Source organism: Triticum dicoccoides, chromosome 3A, assembly GCF_002162155.2.
Source record: "Triticum dicoccoides isolate Atlit2015 ecotype Zavitan chromosome 3A, WEW_v2.0, whole genome shotgun sequence".
NCBI lineage: Eukaryota > Viridiplantae > Streptophyta > Magnoliopsida > Poales > Poaceae > Triticum > Triticum dicoccoides.
This window is the reverse complement of record NC_041384.1, coordinates 594946114-594968153: the sequence shown is the minus strand read 5'-3', so window position 1 is coordinate 594968153 and position 22040 is coordinate 594946114. Positions and strand designations below refer to the sequence as shown.

The 22040-nt window shown below is 44.0% G+C and overlaps 1 protein-coding gene across 1 annotated transcript; it reads right to left on the bottom strand.

The window, feature by feature from the left end:
• Positions 1–3415: 3415 nt before the first annotated feature.
• On the bottom strand, positions 3416–6161 carry LOC119269434 (CBL-interacting protein kinase 11-like). Its single transcript, XM_037551260.1, has 2 exons — positions 5850–6161; positions 3416–5481 (listed from the first exon to the last, which is right to left on the bottom strand). Exon 2 carries the CDS (start codon positions 5164–5166, stop codon positions 3643–3645), a length of 1524 nt encoding a protein of 507 aa, XP_037407157.1. The 5' UTR covers positions 5167–5481; positions 5850–6161; the 3' UTR covers positions 3416–3642.
• Positions 6162–22040: the final 15879 nt, after the last annotated feature.

Here is a 22040-nt window from a genome sequence, read left to right as displayed (position 1 = left end):
TAGCCCGTGAGACCTGATCTCATATAATTTTTTTCCTGAAATGAGAACCTTATGTTCTTTTTAAGTAGTACTTATATATAAGCATTTTTTAAAATGTCACAAACATATTTTTTGAAACCCATGAACATTTTTAAAATGTAATGTACAATTGGTTTGAATGGTGAATTGATTTTGAATTAGACGACATTTTTTTACCTTTTATAAATATTTTCTCAAAATGCTACGTATATTGTTGAAACAGTTAACATGTTTTCACCACCATCTTTTTTAAAGCTATCAACGTTTTGAAAACAAATACGGTAAACAAAAAAATTAAACTATGTTAACATTTTCATATTTGAGGTTTTTGAATTATTGAAAGAGCATTCAGTTTTGAATGTATGTATTTAGAGTTTTTCAAAAATATAAACAAATATAAAACACAAAAAGAAATTAATGAATAAACATAAAAGAGAAATTAAGTAACTAGGAAGTTGGGTCAGCCCAATACTAGCGATTCCGTGGGCGCTTCTTCAGGCTAGACCTTGTTCGGTCTCACATGAAACAATACATAGTTTTGCCCCTTATTATGTCGGATATTCCTATTTACAGCTCTTTTTTGGTGATTTGTTAGTCATTCACATGGGGAACTAGGGATCTGGGCCGACCAGTTTTAGCACTCTAGCGTATACCAAATTTTGGGTAGCGTGTAGCACTATTTTTTTTAAATTACTAGATAATTGCCCTGCGTTGCAACGGGAGTATAAACATTCTAGATTGCACGTCCATTATTATATTGATGCGGTAAAATCATAGCAAGTTCTTGTATGCAATCGCCATGATTTATCTGCTATTTTATTGTTAAGCACTTATTTGGTAAGAATTTAATGACTTACCAAACAAAATATGTTTTTATTTTAGTAAGTTAATAAAACATGAGACAATTAATTCTATTTCTATATCTATATCTACACTACTCTATAGTGTACGAGTTTTAAATGTTTGGGTCTCAAAACCAAAAAGCAATGTGAGCCGCTGATAGAGTCAATCAGATGGCTGAAAATTGTGGGATTCGCAGCTACAGTACGAACTACAGTACCAGTGAACGTACCACTGATTTCTAGAACCATCACTATATACCAATGTAGGAAAAGTTTCACTTGCCTAAGGTTATCCATTCATGCATGTAACTGGTCAAGGTACATACACCGGCAGAGTGTCCGCAACGCGCACACTAATTGCGTCAGGGAGAAGTTGGAAGTTTTCAAGAAGTTTCAAAGTAAGCTTAGTACGAGATACTGATACTAAGAATGGCTACAATAATGAACTCGATGAGGCTTTACGTGCGAAGGTACCATGTTTGAAGGGAGCAAGCCGTGTATCCATGAATTGAAATTTGCATACATATTCAAATGACATGCAGAGCATGTACAATTTACTAGTTAGAGATAATGTATGGGAGAAAAATCAGAGATGTCTACAACCTTGGACTCAGTCATGTCCACAGCTCCACTCTGTTTCTGCAGGTCCTCGTCGTGCTCATGCTGCTCGCAATCCTTGGTTCGTGTTTGCTGCGGTCTGTGGCGTGTACTAGCTTGGGCTTCCTCTTCTTTATGTTTTGAGCTAGTATACTGCATTGAGTTGAAAGCTTTCTAGGGTGCTCCCTTGTATCGTTCGGCCGATGTGCTTGATGTTGTGTTGTCGGGCTCATTGCGAGCCTTCGTTCTAAAAAAATGCATGGGAAAAAAATCAGAGATGTGAGAAAAAAATCAAAGAGGAGAAAGAAAGAATGGAACGTATATAAGGAAGGTTGGACGAAAGAGAGGTGAAATGTGAACTTTACGTTCTTTTTAAGTAGTAGAGATTTTTAGCTTTGTCGACCATTCACACAGGGAGCTACTTTTTTTTTACTTGTTTTGTTTCTTCTTTTCTTTTTTTTCTCTAAAATTTTTCTTGAAAAATAAAAATATTTAATTTTCTAGAAAAATGTTTTAGAAAAAAAGAGTTTTTAAAAAGTGTCACATAGTTCCAGAAAAATAAAAAATGTTCATGTTCAGATTAAAAAATCCATAATCATTTCAAAAGTCGTGTTCTTTAAAAATGTTTTTAATTAGCTTTTAAAAATAAAAAATAGAAAACCAAACAAAAGCGCAACTAAAAAACCGGCTATAAACAGTAATAAGGAATATATCGTTCCCTTTCGTCTGAGTCGCTGCAGTCCCAACGCGAAAGGGAAAATCTTGTTCTTGGCACTCTAGATTTTACCAATTTTTGTTATGTTACTCTAGATTTTGACATTTCACTGGTGCCACTCTTAGCTTTTGACAATGATCACAATTGCCATTCCATGGCAAAAGTAAAATAATTTTATTTCATTGATCGGGAAGCAACAGCAAGCCACTAGGACATGCGGCTGTCATGAGAATCACAAATGCGGTAGCCAATATGATCTGTGAAAGCATCATGGCATGCTTCACTGTCTTCTCCGTTGCTGTTGTTCACTCTGCGCCTCGGATGCCATACATTCATCTGTTCAAGTGGCAAACTCACGAGCTAGTTACAATTATCCCCAAGAAGGCTTAGTTCTACCCCCTCTGTCCTATAATATAAGAACGTTTTTTACACTAGTGTAGTGTCAAAAACGTTCTTATATTATAGGATGGAGGGAGTAGTTAGCATGGGTCCTGAATCAAAAGTCAGAACCGATTAGATCAGTCATAAGACTTCTCGAATCAAGGAGCATCGCACCCAGTTTTCATCTCTGAAAACTGATAAAACAACAGACAAGCCGGCCTCACGTTCAGTTCCTGTCACGAACCCACAAGAAAACCAGTCTCGACGACACCCACTCGGGGGGTAATCGTAATCGGAACTAACGCAGCAGCAAACTCCAGCTACCAAAGCCAGCAAAAAACAGCAGAGCTTATCACTACCAGACAGTAGCGGTAACTCAGAAACATCAAAACAAGACTAATCGGGAACTTTCATCTCGGCGTAGCTCCTCCTTGTTCTTTTTCCCATCCTTTTTGCTGGTGTCTTGTCGATCCTTCTACATCCGCGCCCAACCTCGACGTCTGCTAAAAAAAAAACCAGCTGCCACTTTAACCAAGCAAACACATTTATCCTCCTCTTCCCCCAGCTCAAAATCTACAAAGAAATTATGTAATTCCTGCCAGATGATAACAGTTAGCTCCCCCACCAAGTCGCGATCTGAAATTTAAACATTCCCAACCCACCTCAAATACAGTTGAAACTGACATTCTTCCTGAAGGTTAGATTATAGAGGCGATTGAATTTTTACAAAGCACAATACCTCCAAACCATCCTCCCAGAAATGTGTTCTTTGACCATTACCAACTTTGATTTCTATCATTACATAGGTTCACTCTCCTTGGAAAACAAATTACAATAGTTAGAAACTCCAAGAACTAGATGGTGCTGGTCAACAGTCATTTTATTTCAAGAAGGTTCAAAAACGGAATCAAGAGTTCATTTCCCCCTATAGTATGCAAAACTGAAACTATACATTCACTTATGTTATACACACAAGCTTTACAATTCAAGAGGAAAAAAGACTGTCTATAAATCATGGTTGCAAAGAGTATGGAATTAGAAGTACAGGGAAACACACACGAGGTACTTTCATCCGGTACTGCTATCATGTCAATCTTGGTGTTTGAAGCCATTCTGTGGTGGCAATGGTGGTTGTTCCTGCAAGTCCTGCTGCTCCTGTGGTTGTAAAGGTGGGTGCAACTGATCCTGTCCCTCTTGCTGTTGCAATGGTGGTTGCAACTCATCATGTGGCTGCTGTGTTGGCGACGGTGACTGATGTTGCTCCCCTTGCAGAATCGGCTCTGACCGATGGTGCTGATCACCTTGCCATACCCATACAATATCCTTGAGTGCTGGCCTTACTTCCTCTTTCACCAGCTTTTGATACTCCATAGTGTCTCCATTAGTCTTTTTCAACTCAACTAGGAGAAAAGAAGGGGCTACCTCGAAAATCTCGGCATCAAGCTCGAGAAACCCCTTCTTTCCTTCCTTTGGAGCAGCCAACTTCAGGACTCCATTTTCTTTCTTCTTAATTTTTAGCTTCAAGCGTTTGGCCAGTTCCTTCAACTTTGTAAGTACTATTGTTACAGGCTGCCTAGTGGTAAACCGTTCTTCCCTGCGACCATACTCATCCTCAAAAAACCCAGATAGATTGAACCCTGTTGACAGAGAGATGATGTCAAATGCATTCAGGTTTGGGAGGCTTAATGACCCTTGATTTCCCTCAGAAGTGCTGCATCCTGTCGAGCCTGGCGACGCAGCTTCAGCTGAAAAGGTGTTGTGCTTTGCTTCAGGCTCGGTTTTCTTTGCATTTACCTCAACTGGTCTTCTGTACCAAGCACTTCTCTTTATCCTAGAGATTGTAATCCTAGTACTGGGATCTGGATCAAGGATTTTATGTAATAGCTCCTTCAGCTCAGCGGAAAAATACCGAGGGCATTTGAAGTCCGCTTTGGAAATCCTTCTGTACATCTCTATCAGATTTGCCTCATGAAAAGGAAGGTAACCAGCCACAAGCACAAACAGAATTACTCCACTGGACCATACATCTGCTTTTGCACCATCATAGCCTTTCCTGCTAAGCACTTCAGGGGCAACATAAGCTGGAGTTCCACATGTGGTGTGCAGGAGACCATCCTGCCTCGCGCAATCAGCCAGGGCACTCAAACCAAAATCTGAGACTTTTAGGTTTTCATTCTCATCCAGGAGTAGATTTTCAGGCTTCAGATCACGGTGATAAACACCCCTGCTGTGGCAATAGTCAATAGCACTGATCAATTGGTGGAAATACCTCCTAGCAGCATCCTCATTAAGCTTCCCCTCCTTTACTATTTTGTTGAAAAGCTCACCACCTTTAGCATACTCCAATACAAAATAAATCTTGCTCTTGGTAGCCATTACCTCAAAAAGCTGCAGGACATTTGGGTGCTTCACCAATCTCATTACTGAAATCTCCCTCTTTATCTGCTCGATAAGTCCAACCTTGGTAACCTTATCTTTATTGATCATCTTTATAGCAACAGCTTGGCCAGTTGCAAGATTTCGGGCATAATACACCTTCGCAAAAGTTCCTTGTCCCAATTGCTTCCCGATTTCATAACGGCCCATCAAGATAGTCCTCCTCTCATCCATCATATCAAGCTATCTGAACGGAGTAAAACAAACGAACACCACACACACCGCTTATATAGCAGTATCTAGACTGTATACCTCATGAATGGAGCAGATGTCAACTGTCTTCACAAATGTGATTATCAACAAATACTGACCCCTTCGGTATACTGTGCTTCACACCACAGAGAGGAGCAACAGTACCAGTATGCAGCACATTATCATGAGAGCCCCACAGCATGAGCTTGAACGAAGCTCTGATCTTGTTTGCACAAAGTAAGTGTTTGCTGTTACGCCAGCACATCTTTCTGCATTCCCAAGTCTTCTTCCGGTGAACAACTGCCAGCCAGAAGATCAGATTAAATCATAACGGATACATGTAATGCAGGGTGGGATTACGAGCTCTAATGAAAAAACACAAATTCTGTGGCCTTTGTGGACATTAAGGCAAAATCTTGGGTGACACCCCAATGTTGTCTATCAAACTGAGATGGTACAGAACAAACAAGAGCATCCGCCAAAGCTGGATAACTGGGTGAAGCAAAGATGCCATCTCTTGAACTCTAGAAACGATTATTTCGACAATTCTAACTCAAAAACCGACCATTCCTGCAACAGGCATCCAAAATCGGCAAAATTCACGCCCAGGACGGGGCTAAACAGAGCGCTGCCAGCAAGTAGATCTCTTCCTGTCGGAAGAACAGTACCTGATCAAGAACGGGAGAAGGAAGCGCCGCGAATCCCACGGGACGCCATAGAAATCGACCGGGATCGATCCCGTGAAGCAGGCGGGCGCCGATTTGGTGCGCGTTTGGCCGCCTTGCAAGCTTGCTGTTGGTGGATTCTGGGATTTCCTGGCTGTAGGTGCCGCGCTCTCATACTCTTCCTCCTCTGGGATGGCGCTTAGCCTTTTGTGGCTAGATCCCTCGGAATCTTCTAATTTCGGTCTTAGCGATGATTGTAGCCCGGCGGCGGCGCGCTTCTCCAGAATGGAGGGAGTGCAGCAGGTTTGGCAGCCGTTTACGCTGCCGTGTTGACGATGCGGGCCTTTTTCTCATTTTGCACCTAACCTTTTGGGATTTCACTGCATTGGACGTTTGGTGAGGATCTACTAGGGGACGAACGAATCATACTCTGGGCTGCCCAGGTTTTGGGCTAGGCTTTGGAAAGCCCAGTATGAAAACACCAAGCCCGAACCTGGCCCGAAGTACTTGAACAATGCTTTATTTATTTAATTTGATTCACCACAAAAAATTATTTAATTTGATCTCTTGGCTATTATTAAAAATACCTATATATTTTTAAAAAATTAGTCAGGAGTGTCGTCCCCTATGAGGGCATTTTCCCTGGGTGTGGAAGCGCTTCAAGTGTTGCGTCCCAATTTCGTCATATGTCGCATGTGGACGCACCTCCACACACGAGCCTGTTTTTTTAGGTTTTGTTTGGTTTTTTTCTATAAAATAAATAGATTTTTGGGATTTGCTCATTTTTCCGAGCTGTCTCAATTTTTTTAGGGTTTTTTGGGATTTCTCTTACCTTTTATTTTCTCGGGTTTTCCTGTTTTTAGAGCACATGTAGGTTGCAGTGGAGGAGTGTATATTAATTCGCGTTTGTTCATGTAGGAAGCACAATAGTGTGCTAGTTTGGAGCACATACACATAGGAAGCACGCGTTGGTGCAAGTTTGGAGCAAAGTTTAATTCACATAGGGAGCCCGGGTTAGTGTCATTTGGGAGCATAGATTAGTTCACGTAAGAAGCACAGGTCAATGCTAGTTGAGACTTGAGAGCACATGCACGTGAGAAGTACATGTTGCTCCTACTTATAGGTTAGTTCACTTAGAGAGCACATATTAGTGTTGGTTTGGAGCATATATTGGAGGCATGCAGATTAGTGCTAGTTGGAAGGACGCGGCATTTCGGCTCTTGGGTGCATCTGCACCCAAGGGTAAACAGTAACATAAGAAACTACTAGAAAAAATAATGAAAGATATTCGAGTGCGTGATGTCCGTGTCAAATTTCATCATGTTTGGATATATACTCAATTTTTTTTCTTTTTTACTAAGAGCTGCTCAGATGTCCAAACATGACAAAATTTGACATGGACATTACGCACTCAAACATCTTTCATGAAAAAAAACAATTTTTCTGGACTTTTCTAGTGTTTTTTACTTTACAGTTCACCAGGAGCATATGAGCCTGAGCTCAGAAATGAATATTCATAGTTGGAACTACAGCTTGGGGGGCACATATTAGTAATAGTAGGGAGAACTGTTATTTCAGTTAGGAGCACATGTTAGTGTAGTTGGGAGCACAAATTTTGCCTAAAAAAGTTTGATGAAAGCTATCAACATGGTATCTAGTTTCGAAGATGTCAACGTAAAAAACACAATAGTGAAAACGGTTCGTAATTTAGACGTGTGGTTTGAGAAAAAGATGTTTAAAAAAGTGGATCTACAAAAACACACGAACACCACTCATCCGTCTCCTCCTGTAGGGGGTATCCCACCAAAATTTCTGGATGTCGACAAGTGGCGCACTTGCGGTGTACAACTTGTCGCCACCAGCAGAGATGAGAAGTGACCTTTGTAAAGTGTACCCCTTAACTAGTGATTTCGTAAATAAAACATAATTTTAGAACATTTTGGGTTGGGCTCCGGATGGAAAAGTGGATCCCAAGAACTAGCTCAGATGACGTGCTTTTGGACCCCATATTACCCGTGCTCAAGTTTACATCCAATGGCTAGCTATTGAGGTTGTGTCTAAACTTGTGTTTCATGAAAGAATATGATATTTGTTGTACACTTCAGTGTGTCTTTGAATCACCATAACTGACATCGCATGTACTCTCCACGACATAGTACACATAAAAACGTGTCAACATCTTCCATCCATGCCTCTCCAACATGGGAAACTAAGGGTCTTCAGAACCAAAAGCCTAAATGCCCATCAATGACCCTACTTGTCGACGATGTAGTGGGCCTATTGTCAAAGCAAGAACATGGCATAGGGTGAAGCGATCAAGTGAATGTGGTCAGTGATGCACTTATTAATGACCCGATTGTTCTCCTTCTCTATGGCTCGAAGGTGCCATTCTTGCAACTTGGTGGCGCCTCCTCTATCGACTGATCTGCCATCGTTGGTGTTTTGGCATAACACGATATCCCAGAGATTTCACAGGTGGCTTTGTCCCCATCAACATGACACACACACACACACGTGTTAGGCCCTATGACATATTCATTGGCAGGAGAAGATAATGTTGGGGATTGAAAGAAATCAAAAAAATCTTGCACCAATGCAGTTGATCATTAGATTAAGAGGAAGACCTTATAATCGATATAAATGCAAGGAATAGGGTTGTCATGCAACAAGGATGCACATAGATTTATGTATGAATGAAAGTTCTCTTATGGACTAGTGGGGGTCCATAAACTTGCTTCTCATGAAGACCTAGAGTTCATTTGAGGAGGCTCATCATTGGAATATTCTAGGATTGATAATTATGTCTATAGGAGGGTTAATAGACTACTAATCACAATAATGGCCTCTTTTCCAAAGTTTAGATTTTTGGCAGAATTTAGGCTTTTCCAGCAATCTATAGAACGCCCTACACATGGAAGTCTAGAAAAATAGGTAGTGGAAAGTAAAGACATGCAAGTGAAAGTAAAGGAGTAGAGTTTAGAGAATCGCAAGCACAATTGGCTTGGTGAAGATTTTTCCCTATGGTTAAGATAGTTGGCAATATCTTACATCCAAGTTGATGGAGGCTATGTTCAACGAAGGGTCTAAGATCACAAGGATCTCGATTGCAAGATTCCTAATGGCCCACAAAAGGACACTCAACCACGAAGGGTCCACAAAGAAGCAACCACACCCATTCCACATGTCTTGCGCCCATGAAGGACTATACTCACTAGGGTTGATCTTCACAAAGTAGGCGAGCTCTAAGTCCGTACAAACTTCTTGGATTCTTCACAAACCTAAAGACTTCCAAGCACACCTAGCAGATCCAGGAGGCGCACATCCTCCAAAAGTAACAAGATATAGGTTGCTTGACAATGAACCCCTTACTCTTGTGCTTTAAAAGTTAATCTCCTCAACACTCAAACTCTCTCAAGATCTGGCTATGGATTTGGAGAAGGTAGAAATGGTGGGAAAGAGGGGATTGGATCTCAAAGGGCTTGATTGGATGGTTGGAGTGGGTTGCCCTTTGAAATTAGCACAAGGAGGTGGAGTTCTCTCTCGGAAAAAATGAAGAGAGTGGAGTTTGCTTCGAGTACTAGTGGGATAGGTGGGTTATATATAGGCAAGACAAAAAATCTACTCGTTACACACCTTTATGCACACTTCGGAGGCTCTGGCTGGTTTTGCTCGGTGGATCTAAAGTGAACAAAAATGTCATCTTTTAGATGCATTGGTAGGTCTGAATGGTTTCAATTGGTGGCTTTGAGATGACTACCTTGGCACTAGTACACTTACTGTTGGCACTTCAGAAGTTTCAACTGGTTTTGCTCAGAAGTTCTGACATGAAAACACAAGGTTTGCCATGTTGCTTCTGTGGCTCCGACTGGAATGTTGGAGCTCCGGTTGAACATGGGTTTGGAAATCTAACTATATTTGGATGTTTCGGTGGTTCCAAGTGGAAGTGCTTTGGTAACACCGAATGGAATTGAGCTAGGTACATATAGTGGAAATATTAAAGGATCTTGAGGAGTTTTGGAGTTTGATCTTTATACATGGAGCAAAAGGCTCATTTCGCATTCTTGTGCCCTTTTGATAGTATCGCATGCCTATGGACTCGATGTGATCTTGGATCACTAAAATGAAGATGTAGAATCCTTTGACCTGTCCAACACTTGTCTTTATGCCATTTTAGGGGTCACCTTCCATTCAATGTTGTACCTAAAAGAACTTCTCCTAAAATATACTTTGAAGCACCATTAATTCTTTGAGATGCGTTCGCATGAATTACCAAAATCCACCATGGGGATTCGATGCACTTTTGAATATACACGTCAAGTTGTCGCAAACCAAATTTCTCAAATTTGACCTCCTCGCTATTTTCTAGATTTCCCGCTCTCATTTAATTACATAAAATGATTTCACCATTTTCTAGGTGCCAAATGAGCATGAGCCCAACTAGTAAATCTTCCCCTACCTATTACCCTTCACATATGTTCTTCCTAATCCCAGCCTTGTTGATTCAATATTTATTTTTATTTGTAAATAAATTCCCATTGATAAAACCTTTGTGAAGTATTCCCTTTTCAGCCAACTTATTTTCTGCCAAGAAAACTATGGTAGTATCTCATGCTCGTGTATGTTTCAATGTGAAAAAACATGAGGTGCCTTAGTTCCATATTTTGCCTTGCAAAGTGGTCAAACTTTCTGACCAGAACATCCCACAAAATGTTTTGTGATTTTCTAGGTAGCCCCTTGTGCTGAAAATTTTTGGGGGCTCGCTATACCTCTTAGAGAAGCTACCATATTTTTGCTAGCACAACCTTGACCATTTGAACCACTTAGAAATTCATTTCCATTTATGAATAGTATAAAAGTTGCACCATGTCAGTGAAGCGGACATTGTCCATTTTTGCTCTCAAACTTTCCAAGAATGTCAAGGATCCCTAGTGATGCAACCATACCAAAGTTTGGACCAAGCCATGACCCAGAGAGAACCCCACGACCTCATGTCAATGATGGCATGGTGACACCGTTCGACCATAGCAGCACCATTGCAGACATGACGGTTCGACACCACAGTGCTTACATTTATTACATGTAGCCACTCCATCATGATCACTCAACAACGTGAGCCACCCCAAGCACCCCCACTCACACTCTCCTCCCGGTCACACACCTAGCTTGTCATCCTCGTTGATGATGTGACTGCCGCAACGGAAATGCATCTGGACAACAAACCCTGAGCCATTTCCCAGGCCATGTTCACTGGCCGCAGCCCTACTTACCTACCTAGCCTCTACCTTGCCTACCATTGCACCTTGGAGCAACCCCGTCGCCTTGAATGCACAACCCACACAGGCGGTCATCCATGACCATGGCGTCGAGCATAAAAGATGGCGCCTCGCGGACACATAACTCACCCAACTCCTCTTGTTACACTTAATCGTTGCATCAAGTGAAGGAGAGTGTTGTGTTCCATCACATTGAGCTAGAGTAGCTCAACAAGGGTGTTCCGACCCTCACCGGTAGTCACCGCTTTGACGCCTTATGTTTCAGTTCTTCCCGGTCTTGAGCCCCTCTTAGCATGTTGAACCTTATGTGGGGCTGACCCCTTGCTATTGCTTTGTGCATGGAGGGATGTTTTAAAGTTTTTCCATCACCAACACCGGAGACGAAGCGGTTGATCCCTTCCATCGAGCCCCACCACCGTGCGACTCGCCGTTTGGTAGATATTCTCACCCTGACACGCATAACACCTCCCTGAGCACCGTCGTGACCACTGGCTAGCAAGCTCCCGCCATTGTTCTATTTTCTGGTTAGGGATAACCCTTTGCTTAAGCAAGACTGGCCCCACTTGCAGCGACCTACGGTTGAGTAACCCGCGCGGGCTTACCGTCAGTGGTACTATGGTTTTACGCCTTTGATGCCCCCTAGCCTGCTTAGTTTTCTTTTAAAATTTAACTGGTTACATTTGATCAAACTTTGACTAACTATATCTTGCTAATTTTAACTTCAAATGAATTACTTCTTCTCTATTGGTTTTGTATTGAAATGCTCTTTCCAGTAGCATGCTTGTTAGATTTTTTTATTGCTTTCTATGTTGTTATTGTTTTCATTATGTTGCTTCTGTGCCTATTTAAATAAAATCATATTATTTATTCTAGAGGGACATAATCTTGTTGGTGAACAACACCACCCTATTTACGTGGAAGAAAATAACTCCAGAACGCTGCCTCCATGTGCTCAACTTCAATGATCTATGGCCCCATCATGGACCTCTCGCTGATCCTATGCTCCTCCTCCCGCGTAAGGCGCTCTTTGACGGGATCCCATTCTCGCTCGGGAAGCTATGATGCCTATACTGTCTTAAGATATTGTCCAATAGCATGTTTGGCATCATTCTTGGGCGTTGCATTGGCGGCATCAAGGCACTCCAGCTGCAGTCACGGTGGGCAGTTAAGGAGGAGGTGGATGAGGGAGATGATGATCCAACACTAATCTTAGGAGATGGAAAAGGATTGGGGACAGAGGATGCGGGATGGATATGACATGTGGGGCATGTATGCCACCGAGAGTATACTGTGATCTCGAGCAGGATGGATCTTTTCCCGGTGCACCAAATGGGTCTAGAGTTTAGATTGATCGTGATTAATGAGTATAGGGGTGTCTATTTCAGGGATTGAGATGTTAGGGTTTAATTCCGATTGGCCGTATAAATTCAAGGTTTAAAATAGACTTCAAACGCATTCCAAAGCGACAATCTTAGAAGGTGGTGGCAATAAAGAACCCATCGTCGCCCGATTGGGTAAGCTCGAGTCAATTTTCCAAGTGAATATGTAAGGCCTTGATGGTGAAAGGTATATCACATGGTGCCCTCCCTCGAAGAGGAAAATGATTCCTGAGGATGTCATCGTCACTCACGCCATCAAGGCTTTTATCCAACCACCGCACCCACAGTATTTTAGAAAACACTATCACCTACGGACACTTAACCTTCACCACAAGTGAGTTGGGCGCTCGTCCGTGGAGATAAAAAAGCCTATGTCGGGTAAGCTAGGGTCGTCTATGGTCATCCAAGAAAGAAAAAAACAAGCCCATGGGCTAGGTTCCCAACCCAAGGTCATGAACTGCACCACCCCATGCCCTCATCGATGCAACTCCCTCCTCGATGGAGGCTCTTCACATTGGCGCATCAAACGTAATGCCCTGTATCAATGCCGCTCACGACATGCCCCCTGATACTCACATCCCCAGCTAGTTTTTATGCTTGGTAAATATCACATGGGGTCCTGAGAAGTAAGGTTTGCAGTATGCAACAAATATTTCGCTTAGTGAATAACTAACGTATCAATCCAAGTAGCTCTTCGATCAATACGTGCCCACAATTGAAACACTTCAGTTGGTACCACATGTAAAGAATAGATAGAGGGATTAGAGATAGTTTTATTTTTATTTTTATTCTCTTGGGGAGGATCCCACATTTAAGCGACATAAGGAGACATGGGCACAATTGTAAAGGAAACATCCATGGACGGTCAAGGCCTTTGACCGGACTGAACCATCATGGAAGGGTCTTTCTGTAAGGAGGCTTGAAGGAAGAGGGGTAGATTTAAGCACTTTGAAAAGTAAACGGTACATTTGAACAATGGATTTGAGTTCAGGGTGGAAATGAAATTGTCCCTAACTAACAAGTATGTTAATCACCCTTGGGTAAGAAAGCTATAAGGAGTACAACCGTTTGACTTTTTTAAACGCATGAAAGTATATAGGTTTATAATAAAGAAATTGTACTAGATATATTTTTACTCTTCGTAAATGTCAAATGTTTTGAGACATACACTCCTTAGCCTGGAAAACATAATGCATTCAGTGGGAATCCATCCCGGTTACGAGCTAAAGGAGTTAAACCATGCCCACTAAGACCTTGTACAATGCAAGGTGCTTAGAGAAATAAATCAATTTTTTATTAAGCATTGGTATTTATTTCTAGATGGAAAATGCTTCATTAGACACCCCTCATAGGGATAAGCACTGGTGTTTAAAAAAAGCGGTTTATTTTACTAAGCACCACCCTAAACACCTTACATTATACAAGGCCTAACCATTACAGCCCACACTAGTGTGTGTTAAAATGGAAGGAAATGCTAAGGAAGTGTGGCAATCCTTGGGTGTCGAGGACATGGTTGATAGAGCTCGATCAGTAGACTATGTGGGAGAAGCAACGCTGGAATTCCTACTTAATTATCAAGATACATATTGCGGTGTTGGGACTTCGAAACTTTGGTGAAACAGTAGCTGTTGGTGCTTGATATCTCTGGTGGGAACGTCGCAAGTTTGTTCATGGAGAAAGGACTCAAACCCCAATTCAAATTGCATATGCAGTCTGTGTGACTGTGTCCTCGCTGCAAACTATGTGATTGCAACATCTTCGAAGGCAAGCATAAAAAAGGGTGGATGGTCTTGACCACCATCGGGGTTTGTGAAACTTAATATTGATGCTGCATATGATAATGAATCCATGATGGTCTCGGCAGGGGCGATTGTTACGGACTCACACGGAACCTTCATTGGAGGAGGAAATTGTAAACTAGATTTATGCATTGATGCTCTATCCGCAGAAGCTCGGGCTCTTAAGTTTAGGGTCTAGTTGTCATAAAATCTAAGTTGCAATAAGCTGGTAAACTCAGATAGCATGGATGTAATAGAGGTGATGAACAATGAAGGACGATCCCCTGGCGAAGCAGTAGCCATTTTTATGACTGCTATCATATTGCTTGTGGTATTCCCAATGTTTTATTTCAACATTGTGTTCTACTCGTGCATATTACATCAACGCATAAAACCAGGCTCGGATGCCACTGTTGGGGAACGTAGTTGTCGGTGTCAAAACCGGCGGATCTCGGGTAGGGGGTCCCGAACTGTGCGTCTAAGGTGGATGGTAACAGGAGGCAGGGGACACGATGTTTTACCCAGGTTCGGGCCCTCTTGATGGAGGTAAAACCCTACGTCCTGCTTGATTTATTCTTGATGATATGAGTATTACAAGAGTTGATCTACCATGAGATCGGAGAGGCTAAACCCCAGAAGCTAGCCTATGGTATGATTGTATGTTGTCCTACAGACTAAAACCCTCCGGTTTATGTAGACACGGAGGGGGCTAGGGTTACACAAGGTTGGTTACAAAGGAGGAGATATACATATCCGTATTTCCTAGCTTGCCTTCCATGCCAAGTAGAGTCCCATCCGGACACGAGACGAAGTCTTCAATCTTGTATCTTCATAGTCCAACAGTCCGGCCAAAGGATATAGTCCGGCTGTCCGGAGACCCCCTAATCCAGGACTCCCTTAGTAGCCCCCGAACCAGGCTTCAATGACGATGAGTCCGGCGCACAGTATTGTCTTCGGCATTGTAAGGCGGGTTCTTCTCGATCTTCCGAACATTTGTAAAGCAGTGTCCGGTCCCATAAATGTTTGGACCTCTTGGCTTCTATGCCCAATAAGGGCTATCTCCCATGCGTCGAATGAATACGAGATGCCAGGGTGTTTTTACATTCACCCCCTAGCCAGATAAATAAATTGTCTATTAAAGGGATGGGGATCCTTAGATCCAATCCATACCATCCTCCCCCAGCGAGAATCCATCAGAGCGCGTTTCGGAAAGATCCATTCCAGCATGGCCGACTTCCGCAACTCCTCCTCCTGCCCCCGTAGCCCTAAGCCCGATGATCGGGAGAGGTGTTCAGTCCTGCACAGTCGATTAGTCGAACTGCAGACTAAGGGATTTCTCCCTCCGGCGTATATGGTGCCCGTTCGAGCCGGGCTTGCCACCTACAATGGCGGGGAGCAAGCGGAGAGCTTTCCCTGTCCCTCTATGGGGGAACGGGTCTGCCTTGTTCCCTATTTATTAAGGGGACTCAGATTTCCAATTCATCCGTTCCTCCGTGGGCTCCTGGAGTTCTACGGCCTCCAATTACACAATTTCACCCCTGCCTCCATCCTACATATCGCCGACTATGTTGCTCTCTGTGAGTTGTTCCTGGGCTGCGAGGCTCACTTCGAGCTGTGGAAAAGGCTATTTTGCCTCGTCCCTCGCACACAGAGGGGGTCACTTTATCAAGTGGGCGGAGCCAAAATATGGCGCATCACCGATACCGGATACCTGCCCGGTACCCCGAAGAAGTCATCCGAAGACTAGCCTTCAGAATGGTTTTATATGGAGGATGTTCCCCTTCCGAACCCTGTTCGGCGGGGTCTTCCTGAGTTCAACAATGCTCCTCTGAAGAAACGCCGAAGTTGGCACCCACGGAGCCCCCAGGTGGAAGACAATGGAGAAGTCCTCTATCTGATGAACCGGATTAAAGCATTGGCTCGATCAGGATTGACAGTAATCGAAGTTATGTCGATTTGTATAATGCGGGGAGTGCAACCACTTCAATATCGTGGGCACCCCTTGTGGTTTTTTAACGGGGCGGATGATGCCACCCGCTGCGGGCGTAAGGGTCCGGATAATGTTGTCGCTTTAGCGAAAATTCTGTCTGAATTGTTCAAGGGTGAGGAAGAGGAGTTCACCCGCATCAAGCCACGGGATGGATCCTCCATGTACAATCCTCCAAGCTGGGTAAGTTATACCTCCCTACTCCCATTTTCCCACATTCTTTGTCGTAGGTATTCACCTTGCCACTTTGCGGCAGGAACTGCAAAAAGCCATAAAGGAGGTCAGCAGCCCTTCTCCACAACCAGAGGATCCTGACCGGGCCCTCGACTCCGGACTTGAAGAAGATCCGGTTATATTCGTGGAGCTGATAGACCGGCGGTTCTATCAGTTAAGCTGCGATGATGCCATGGTGGCCATTACGGCCGACTATCCCGGACTGCTCCCTGCATCGCACGTAAGAAAAACCAAAAATCCCAACTCCAAAAACTAGGATCCCCTTTTAGACACTTCACCCACCATATACACATGGCATTTTTACAGGGAAGGCATTCGGGATGCCCTGCTGAACCCGCAGCAACTCGCCAACAAGAGGCACCGAGGCCGGGTAGGCCAAAAAGGAAGGCGGTCAGGACGTAGACGTCGACGCAAAGGTATGACAAAAACCCTGCTCTGTGGTTGTCGTCTTTCTCGAAATATAATGACGCCCGTGTTTCTTTAACAGAAAAAACGCTCGCCAAAATATGTCTGGCGATGTTACTAATCACGCTTCCACCAGTCGGGTGCCAGGACCGGACATAGAGGCGGAAGCCGATATGGGGCGGGCGCCGGATAATCCCCCTACAGAGGATGCGGATAGATTATCCGCTACAAACTCAGAAGTGGAAAGCGCCATGAATCATAGGCGCCGCCGGGCCATACTCCGTGACGCTTGTTTCTCACCAGAGGCATTTGATGCCTTCAATTCTGGAGAGGCGTACCTCTGAGCTGCTCAAGATGGTCTAGCCAGAGCCACGGATCAGTATGTAAAGGATGTACGGGTAAGTAAATCTGACGATTTATATGTATCTGTGGCCCCTGAGACTTGAAACAGTTAGCAGAACTGATTTAAGGATCATCTTTATTGTGCAGGTTCTTACAGAGAAGAATACTAGGCTGTCACAGGAGCTAGAGGAATGCAAGACCCAAATGCGGGCCGCTGTTGCCGCATTGCAAGAACCAAAAAAGTCACCCTCTGGTAACATTTACTTTAAAAAATGATGGTTACCATATAGTGTGCGACGTGGCTGCAGATCTTAACAATAGATGTTGGAGATGAATCCGGAGAAAATCCGGAGGACCAGCATGTTATGCGATAGCTAGAGGCTGGCAAACGCGTGCTGACTGAGGTTATGTTGGAAATATGCCCTAGAGGCAATAATAAAATGATTATTATATTTCCTTGTTCATGATAATTGTCTATTATTCATGCTATAATCGTATTATCCGTAAATCGTAATACATGTGTGAATACATAGACCACAATGTGTCCCTAGTGAGCCTCTAGTTGACTAGCTCGTTGATCAACAGATAGTCATGGTTTCCTAGCTATGGACATGGGGATGTCATTGATAACGGGATCACATCATTAGGAGAATGATGTGATGGACAAGACCCAAACCTAAGCATAGCACAAAGATCGTGTAGTTCGTTTGCTGTAGCTTTTCTGAATGTCAAGTATCATTTCCTTAGACCATGAGATTGTGGAACTCCCGGTACCGTAGGAGTGCCTTGGGTGTGCCAAACGTCACAACGTAACTGGGTGACTATAAAGGTACATTACAGGTGTCTCCGAAAGTGTCTGTTGGGTTGGCACGAATCGAGACTGGGATTTGTCACTCCGTATGACGGAGAGGTATCTCTGGGCCCACTCGGTAATGCATCATCATAATGAGCTCAATGTGATCAAGTGGTTGATCACGGGATCATGCATTACGGTACGAGTAAAGTGACTTGCCGGTAATGAGACTGAACAAGGTATTGGGATACCGACGATCGAGTCTCGGGCAAGTAATGTACCGATTGACAAAGGGAATTGTATACGGATTGATTAAGTCCTCGACATCGTGGTTCATTCGATGAGATCATCGAGGAGCATGTGGGAGCCAACATGGGTATCCAGATCCCGCTGTTGGTTATTGACCGGAGAGTCGTCTCGGTCATGTCTGCTTGTCTCCCGAACCCGTAGGGTCTACACGCTTAAGGTTCGGTGACGCTAGGGTTGTAGAGATATTAGTATGCAGCAACCCGAAAGTTGTTTGGAGTCCCGGATGGGATCCCGGACATCACGAGGAGTTCCAGAATGGTCCGGAGGTGAAGAATTATATATAGGAAGTGCAATTTCGGCCATCGGGAAGGATTCGGAGTCACCGGTATTGTACCGGGACCACCGGATGGGTCCTGGGGGTCCACCGGGTGGGGCCACCCATCCCGGAGGGCCCCGTGGGCTGAAGTGGGGAGGGAACCAGCCCCTAGTGGGCTGGTGCCCCCCCCCCTTGGCCCCCCTGCGCCTAGGGTTGGAAACCCTAGGGTGGGGGCGCCTCCACTTGCCTTGGGGGGCAAGCCTCCCCCTTGGCCGCCCCCCCCCCCCAAGGAGATCCCATCTCCTAGGGTCGGCGCCCCCCAGGGGGCCTATATAAAGGGGGGAGGGCAGCCACACCTCAAGTCTTGGCGCCTCCCTCTCCCCTGCTACACCTCTCCCTCTCTCAGAAGCTCGGCGAAGCCCTGCTGCGATCACTGCTGCATCCACCACCATGCCGTCGTGCTACTGGATCTTCATCAACCTCTCCTTCCCCCTTGCTGGATCAAGAAGGAGGAGACGTCATCCGCTCCGTACGTGTGTTGAACGCGGAGGTGCCGTCCGTTCGGCACTTGGTCATCGGTGATTTGGATCACGGCGAGTACGATCCATCATCCCCGTTCTCTTGAACGCTTCCGCTCGTGATCTACAAGGGTATGTAGATGCACTATCCTCTCGTTGCTAGTTGACTCCATAGATTGATCTTGGTGAAACATAGGAATTTTTTTTGTTTTCTGCAACATTCCCCAATAGTGGCATCATGAGCTAGGTCTATGCGTAGTTACTATGCACGAGTAGAACACAAAGTAGTTGTGGGCGTCGATATTGTCAGTTTGCTTGCCGTTACTAGTCTTATATTGATTCGGCGGCATCGTGGGATGAAGCGGCCCGGACCAACCTTACACGTACGCTTACGTGAGACCGGTTCCACCGACTGACATGCACTAGTTGCATAAGGTAGCTGGCGGGTGTGTGTCTCTCCCACTTTAATCGGATCGGATTCGATGAACAGGGTCCTTATGAAGGGTAAATAGAAATTGGCAATTCACGTTGTGGTTTTGGAGTAGGTAAGAAACGTTCTTGCTAGAAACCTATAGCAGCCACTTAAAAACTTGTAACAACAATTAGAGGACGTCTAACTTGTTTTTGCAGCAAGTGTTTTGTGATGTGATATGGCCAAAGGTTGTGATGAATGATGAATGATATATGTGATGTATGAGATTGATCATGTTCTTGTAATAGGAATCACGACTTGCATGTCGATGAGTATGAAAACCGGCAGGAGCCATAGGAGTTGTCTTTATTTTTTGTATGACCTGCGTGTCATTGAGAAACGCCATGTAAATTACTTTATTTTATTGCTAAACGTGTTAGCCATAGTAGTAGAAGTAATAGTTGGCGAGCAACTTCATGGAGACACGATGATGGAGATCATGATGATGGAGATCATGGTGTCATGCCGGTGACAAGATGATCATGGAGCCCCAAGATGGAGATCAAAGGAGCTATATGATATTGGCCATATCATGTCACTATTATTTGATTGCATGTGATGTTTATCATATTTTTTGCATCTTGTTTACTTAGAACGACGGTAGTAAATAAGATGATCCCTCATAATAATTTCAAGAAAGTGTTCCCCCTAACTGTGCGCCGTTGCGACAGTTCGTTGTTTCGAAGCACCACGTGATGATCGGGTGTGATAGATTCCAACATTCACATACAACGGGTGTAAGACAGATTTACACACGCAATACACTTAGGTTGACTTGACGAGCCTAGCATGTATAGACATGGACTCGGAACACAGAAGACCGAAAGGTCGAGCATGAGTCGTATAGAAGATACGATCAACATGAAGATGTTCACCGATGTTGACTAGTCCGTCTCACGTGATGATCGGACACGGCCTAGTCAACTCGGATCATGTTATACTTAGGTGACTGGAGGGATGTCTATCTAAGTGGGAGTTCATTGAATAATTTGATTAGATGAACTTAATTATCATGAACTTAGTCTAAAAATCTTTACAATATGTCTTGTAGATCAAATGGCCAACGTTGTCCTCAACTTCAACGCGTTCCTAGAGAAAACCAAGCTGAAAGACGATGGCAGCAACTATACGGACTGGGTCCGGAACCTGAGGATCATCCTCATAGCTGCCAAGAAAGATTATGTCCTAGAAGCACTGCTAGGTGACGCACCAGTCCCACAAAACCAAGACGTTATGGACGCTTGGCAGACACATGCTGATTATTACTCCCTCGTTCAGTGCGGCATGCTTTACAGCTTAGAACCGGGGCTCCAAAAGCGTTTTGAGTGACACGGAGCATATGAGATGTTCGAAGAGCTGAAGATGGTTTTCCAAGCTCATGCCCGGGTTGAGAGATATGAAGTCTTCGACAAGTTCTTCAGCTGTAAGATGGAGGAAAATAGTTATGTCAATGAGCACATACTCAAAATGTTTGGGTTGCATAACCGCTTGACTCAGCTGGGAGTTAATCTCCCGGATGATGCGGTCATTGACAGAATCCTTCAGTCGCTTCCACCAAGCTACAAGAGCTTTGTGATGAACTTCATATGCAGGGGATGGAAAAGACCATTCCTGAAGTATTTGCAATGTTGAAATCAGCAGAGGTAGAAGTCAAAAAGGAACATCAAGTGTTGATGGTGAATAAAACCACTAAGTTCAAGAAAGGCAAGGGTAAGAAGAACTTCAAGAAGGACGGCAAGGGAGTTGCCGTGCCCGGTAAGCAAGCTGCCGGGAAGAAGCCAAAGAATGGACCCAAGCCCGAGACTGAGTGCTTTTATTGCAAGGGAAGTGGTCACTGGAAGCGGAACTGCCCCAAATACTTAGCAGACAAGAAGGTCGGCATCAAAAAAGGTATATGTGATATACATGTAATTGATGTGTACCTTACCAGTACTCGTAGTAGCTCCTGGGTATTTGATACCGGTGCGGTTGCTCACATTTTTAACTCAAAGCAGGAGCTGCGGAATAAGCGGAGACTGGCGAAGGACGAGGTGACGATGCGCGTCGGGAATGGTTCCAAGGTCGATGTGATCGCCGTCGGCACGCTACCTCTACATTTACCTATGGGATTAGTTTTAAACCTCACTAATTGTTATTTAGTGCCAGCTTTGAGCATGAACATTGTATCAGGATCTTGTTTAATACGAGATGGCTACTCATTTAAATCTGAGAATAATGGTTGTTCTATTTATATGAGAGATATGTTTTATGGTTATGCTCCGATGGTGAATGGTTTATTCTTAATGAATCTCGAGCGTAATGCTACACATATTCATAGTGTGAATACCAAAAGATGTAAGGTTGATAATGATAGTCCCACATACTTGTGGCACTGCCGCCTTGGTCACATAGGTGTCAAACGCATGAAGAAGCTCCATGCAGATGGACTTTTAGAGTCTCTTGATTACG